The following is a 6,104-nucleotide window of genomic DNA, read 5'->3' on the forward strand; positions in this document are numbered from 1 at the left end:
ATTCTGGTATCCCCGTATTTATATCAGTTACATCCATGCCAGTCTGGAAAACTAGCTAAAGCTCACACTCACACAGCCTCAAAAAGGTTGAGGCAGCCCCCAACCCAACAATGTCCCTGATGTTGTAGGGGCTTTGGAACTCGTTTTCTGTCTGGATCTGGCTCATTTCATAGCAGGGGACATAGAATGTACAGTACAGAAACAGGCCATTCGGCCCAACTGGTCTATGTTCCCCACGAGCCTCCTCCCACCCCTCTTCATCTCACCCTATCAGCATATCCTTCTATTCCTTTCTCCCTCCTGTGTTTATCTAGCTTCCATTTAAATGTATCTGTGCTGCTCGCCTCAACTACTTCTGGGAGCGAGTTCCACATTCTCACCGCTCTCTGGGTAAAGAAGTTTCTCCTGAATTCCCGGACTTATTTGTGACCGTCGTATATTTTTGGACTCCCCTAACCAACATGTACTATTACTTGTATCCCGCAGTGCTCACCTTTCTCTTGCCGTTCACCATTCCTGTGAGCTCCTTCGCGAGTTCCCCCAGCTTCTGCCTGTCCCGGCCACACAATACCAGCCTGGCCCCAGCTGTGTGGAAGACTCTGGCACACTCTGACAGGGAAAGCAAAGACCATCGATTTCAGCTTCAAGAGCAACAACAACTTGCATTGGTATAGTGCCTTTAACATGGTAAAAGGTCCCAAGGCGCTTCACAGGGGCATTAGCAAACAGAATTCGACACCGAGCCATATCAGGAAATAAGGCTTGGTCAAAATGGTAGGTTTTAAGAAAGAAAGACTTGCATTTATATAGCACCTTTCACGACCACCAGACATCCCAAACCGCCTTACAGCCAATGAAGTACTTTTCAAGTGTCGTCACTGGTAATGTAGGAAACGTGGCAGCCAATTTGCGCACAGCAAGCTCCCACAAACAGCAATGTGGTGGTGACTCGATAATCTGTTTTAGTGATGTTGATTGAGGGATAAATATTGGCCAGGACACCGGGGAGAACTCCCCGGCTTTTCTTCAAAATAGTGCCGTGGGATCTTTTACATCCACCTGAGAGAGCAGACCTCAGTTTAACGTCTCATCCGAAAGACGGCACCTCCGACAGTGCAGCACTCCCTCAGCACTGCACTGCGAGTGTCAGCCTAGATTTTTGTGCTCAAGTCTCTGGAGTGGAACTTGAATCCACATCTTAAAGGAGGAGGAGAGGTTTAGGGAGGGAATTCCAGAGTTTAGGACCGTGGCTGCTGAAGGCACGGCCACCAATGGTGGAGCAATTAAAATAGGGGATGCTCAAGAAGCCAAAGGCAATTCACGAACTTTCACCACTGCCCCGTGGCAATGTCACCACACACTGCTCCGCAAATGGGCACGATGCTCCAACAAAAAGAAACAGGATTGTTTCTAACTAATTCTGTCCATCTTAGATTCACACTCAATTTCTATAATCTGGAATTTCACTTCTTAATGATCACTTATCAAAAACTATTGGGGTTTGGGAGTTAGGGGAGGGGGTTACACACTGTGCTGTCGCATCTGGGACCTGCAGTCGAAATCCCACCCAGCCGTAAGGGTCAGTTGTGAGATGACTTTGGCCAGCCTCAAGCCAATTCTTAAGAGGACACAGACCATAATTTGGCAAACTCACTCAGAGGACCCACGAGGATAGCTGGTGTGCACAGAGGGGAAAAACTCACACCGAGGTAGGAGGGTGTGCTCTTCTGAGTTGGGGGTTGGGCCCCATTGTTGGGGCAGGTTTTTTCTTTCTTCTTTATTCATTCACGGGATGTGGGCGTCGCCAGCAAGGTCAGCGTTTATTGCCCATCCCTAATTGCCCCTTGAGAAGCTGGCGGTGAGCCGCTGCAGTCCGTGTGGCGAAGCTACTCCCTACAGTGCTGCAAGCTTTGTTGTAGCGGTTTGGTACAACTGAGTGGCTTGATAGTGGCCATTTCAGAGAGCAGTTAAGAGTCAACCACATTGCTTGTGGGTCTGGAGTCACATATCGGCCAGACCGGGTAAGGACGGTAGATTTCCTTCCCTAAAGGACATTAGTGAACGGGCGTGGGACCTGAGTCACATATCGGCCAGACCGGGTAAGGACGGTAGATTTCCTTCCCTAAAGGACATTAGTGAACGGGCGTGGGACCGGAGTCACATATCGGCCAGACTGGGTAAGGACGGTAGATTTCCTTCCCTAAAGGACATTAGTGAACGGGCGTGGGACCAGAGTCACATATCGGCCAGACCGGGTAAGGACGGTAGATTTCCTTCCCTAAAGGACATTAGTGAACGGGCGTGGGACCGGAGTCACATATCGTCCAGACCGGGTAAGGGCGGCAGATTTCCTTCCCTAGAGGACATTAGTGAACGGGCGTGGGACCTGAGTCACATATAGGCCAGACCGGGTAAGGGCAGCAGATTTCCTTCCCTAAAGGACATTAGTGAACCAGATGGGTTTTTACGACAATCCGATAGTTTCATGGTCACCATTATTGATACCAGCTTTTTATTCCAGATTTATTTAATTAACTGAAATTAAATTCCCCAAAAATGGGATTTGAACTCATGTCTCCGGACCATTAGTCCAGGCCGCTGAATTACTAGTCCAGTAACAATCACAATGCTACCGTTCCCATCGAGTGATCTTTGCTCTGCATCTCATCTGCAGCACGTGATCCGCAACTGCCTGATCCCGATTACTGAAATGGGTAGCAAAAGCAAAAAAAAAGTGGTTTTGTTCCTCAGCACTGACATTCTCCACCACGATGGGTGTATAAATCCACTCAGAAATACCTGTAAATGGAAATAATTGATCGAGAAAAGCATGCAGGTTGCACTGTTGGGATTTACAGGTGTGCCTTTACACCATGTTCAAACACTGGTTAGTCCTCAGCTGGAGTATTGTGTTCAATTCTGGGCACCGCACTTTAGCAAAGATGTCAAGGCCTTTGAAAGGGTACAGAGGAGATTTACAAGAATTGTACCAGACATGAGGGACTTCAGTTATGTGGAGAGACCAGAGAAACTAGGGTTGTTCTTCTTAGAGCAGAGAAGGTTAAGAGGAAATGTAATTGAGGTGTTCAAGAAGGGTTTTGATAGAGTAAATAAGGAGAGACCGTTTCCACTGGTGGGAAGGTGGGTAACCAGAGGACACAGATGTAAGGCAAAAGAACTAGAGGGGAGATGACGAATTTATTTATTTATTTATTTATTTTTAAACACAGCGAGTTGTTGTGATCTGGAATGCACTGATTCAATAAAACTTCCAAAAGGGAATGGATAAATACTTGGAAGGGGCAAAATTGCAGGGCTATGGGGACAGAGCAGGGGAGTGGGACCAATATTCCCGTTAATTTCTTTTGGGCATGCGGTTTTTCCTATTGAAAAGCCGGCTGTGCAGGAGGTCCAGAGCACAGCCGCACAGTTTAAAGGGAACATTGAGTGGGACTAATTGGAAAGCTCTTTCAAAGAGCCGGCAATGCTCGAATGGCCTCCTTTAGGGCCCTGGTGAGGCCACAGCTGGAGTATTGTGTACAGTTTTGGTCTCCATACCTAAGGAAGGATATACGTGCCATAGAGGGAGTGCAGCGAAGGTTCACCAGACTGGTTCCTGGGATGGGGGGATTGTCCTATGAGGAGAGATTGAGTAGACTAGGCCTATATTCTCTGGAGTTTAGAAGAATGAGAGGTGATCTCATTGAAACATACAAAATTCTTACAGAGTTTGATGGGGTGGATGCAGGGAGGATGTTTCCCCTGGCCGTGAGTCTAGAACCAGGGGTCACAGTCTCAGAATAAGGGGTCGGTCATTCAGGACTGAGATGAGGAGAAATTTCTTCACACAGAGGGCGGTGAATCTTTGGAATTCTCTACCCCAGAGGGCTGTGGAGGCTATGGGGAGAAGGCAGGGACCGGGTACTGAATTTGGATGATCAGCCATGATCGCATTGAATGGCGGAGCAGGCTCGAGGGGCCGAATGGCCTACTCCTGCTCCTATCTTCTATCTTTCTATGCTCAGTCGTTGAGTATATTCAAGACAGAGATCGATAGATTTTTGAATATTAAGGGAATCAAGGGATATGGGGATAGTGCAGAAAAGTGGAGATGAGGTAGAAGATCAGCCATGATCTTATTGAATGGCAGAGCAGGCTCGAAGGGCCAAATGGACAACTCCTGCTCCTATTCTTATGTTCACTGCTATATGATTCCATGGCTTTACACTAGCACTCTCATACACTAAGCTTCAGAGGCACGGAACCTTTGGTGAAGACGCAGCTTGTACATTACATTTTAAGGCAACTGTGGCAATCACAAGCAACACGGTAGACAGCTGGGAAAGGACTTACGGGGCAAGGTGAAGCTAAGGAGGAATTGAAGCATAAATACAAAATGAACAGACTGGTACATGCACTGTGTGTCATTACCTTACCTTTACCAAGGCCAGAGCTTGCTCCCGTTATCACCACCACAGCATCCTGAATGTAGGCTCGCTCCTTCATGCTCTGCAGCAGCCTGTATAGCATAATAAGGCCCACACTACCCAGCACCAATGGCAGGAGGTTTGAGGAGGTTATTTCCATGAGAGTCCCTTTGTACAGCATTCTCCTGGGGGATGACAGGAAAAACATACAAAAATCATAAGCAAATCACTCCCACTGCCTGCTAATTAATGGTGCCAGAGTTAAAGGGAATATTCCGAAGAAGTATTCCACCAGGCTATTAAAACCAGTAGTGGCTTTAACAGACTGAGAGGAGCTCCCCTGCTCTTTGACCAGTGCCCTGCGATCTTTTACATCCCCGAGGGGAGGGGAGGGGGGGCAGACGGGGCCTCGGTTTAACGTCTCATCCGAAAGACGGCACCTGCGACAGGGTGGCGCTAGACTTTTAGAAAGTAGTCTCCTTGGCCCCGCGGAGAATTAGCTCACCTGCCTCTGATTCTCAACCAGTGAACTGCCCGAGCCCAGAGAGGACATGCACAGGGTATGATTACGCCAGCTTGCCAACAGCTGTGAATTCTATTTTCGGCACGTGTAACTGGTCTCGTCCGAACTTGGCTTTAATTTCATTCACTGAGTTTTTTTTTAAAAACAAGGGGGAAACAACTGCGACATTTGCTCCAATTCGACAGAAATAAAATGAAAATAAGTAGCCCACCTTTGTAATCTGTAACGTATCTTCAACAGAGCGAAGCCCCCTTATAGGTGCAGCGGACAGTCTGGCTCAAGGACAGTTAAACCCTCTCTGCAATGACACGCAGCGTAGACATTTGAGCTGAGGGTGAGCTGAAGAGGAATGGCCAACTGTAGCAAAAATACTTTGACAAGAACTTTGAATGACGTAAGGTATACCAGGGGATTTGTGAGTCACTCTGACTAAGTGTGGGATGACATTAAGGTGCTATGACCCTCAACCCAGATAACCTTTAGGGAACAAGGGGGGAGAAGGGGGGCCGAGGGGGGGGGGGGGGGAGGGAAAGAGAAGGGGGTCTGAGGGGGGGAAAGGGAGAAGGGGGGCCGGGGGGGGGGAAAAGAGGGGGGGGGGGAGGGAGAGGGGGGGGGGGAGGGAGAGGGGGGGGGGGAGGGAGAGGGGGGGGGAGGGAGAGGGGGGGGGGGGAGGGAGAGGGGGGGGGAGGGAGAGGGGGGGGGAGGGAGAGGGGGGGGGAGGGAGAGGGGGGGGGGAGGGAGAGGGGGGGGAGGGAGAGGGGGGGAGGGAGAGGGGGGGGGGAGGGAGAGGGGGGGGGAGGGAGAGGGGGGGGGAGGGAGAGGGGGGGGGAGGGAGAGGGGGGGGGAGGGAGAGGGGGGGGGAGGGAGAGGGGGGGGAGGGAGAGGGGGGGGAGGAGAGGGGGGGGGAGGGAGAGGGGGGGGGAGGGAGAGGGGGGGGGAGGGAGAGGGGGGGGAGGGAGAGGGGGGGGGGAGGGAGAGGGGGGGGGGAGGGAGAGGGGGGGGGAGGGAGAGGGGGGGGGAGGGAGAGGGGGGGGAGGGAGAGGGGGGGGGGAGGGAGAGGGGGGGGGAGGGAGAGGGGGGGGGAGGGAGAGGGGGGGGGAGGGAGAGGGGGGGGGAGGGAGAGGGGGGGGGAGGGAGAGGGGGGGGGAGAGGGA

At 51.2% G+C, this 6,104-nt stretch overlaps 1 protein-coding gene across 9 annotated transcripts in view; it reads right to left on the reverse strand.

Annotated features, from left to right (window-relative positions):
* The window catches only part of dhrs7b (dehydrogenase/reductase (SDR family) member 7B), a 37,580-nt gene that overhangs the window by 22,238 nt on the left and 9,238 nt on the right, over positions 1-6,104 (reverse strand). For 4 of the 9 annotated variants that reach the window (XM_086000279.1, XM_086000275.1, XM_086000276.1 and 1 more), the window contains exons 2-4: positions 5,162-5,248; positions 4,437-4,612; positions 494-609 (exon numbers count right to left, since the gene is read on the reverse strand). In XM_086000279.1, the coding sequence (XP_085856405.1) occupies positions 494-609; positions 4,437-4,608 (288 nt within the window). In that variant the 5' untranslated portion in view covers positions 4,609-4,612; positions 5,162-5,248. Of the gene's footprint in view, positions 1-493; positions 610-4,436; positions 4,613-4,932; positions 5,014-5,161; positions 5,290-6,104 lie in introns of those variants that run through there. The other 5 variants (XM_086000273.1, XM_086000280.1, XM_086000281.1 and 2 more) reach the window with 3 other exon arrangements.

This window comes from Somniosus microcephalus, chromosome 11 (assembly GCF_052327205.1).
Source record: "Somniosus microcephalus isolate GS21.2 chromosome 11, FLI_Smic_1.0, whole genome shotgun sequence".
In the NCBI taxonomy this organism is placed as follows: Eukaryota; Metazoa; Chordata; class Chondrichthyes; order Squaliformes; family Somniosidae; genus Somniosus; species Somniosus microcephalus.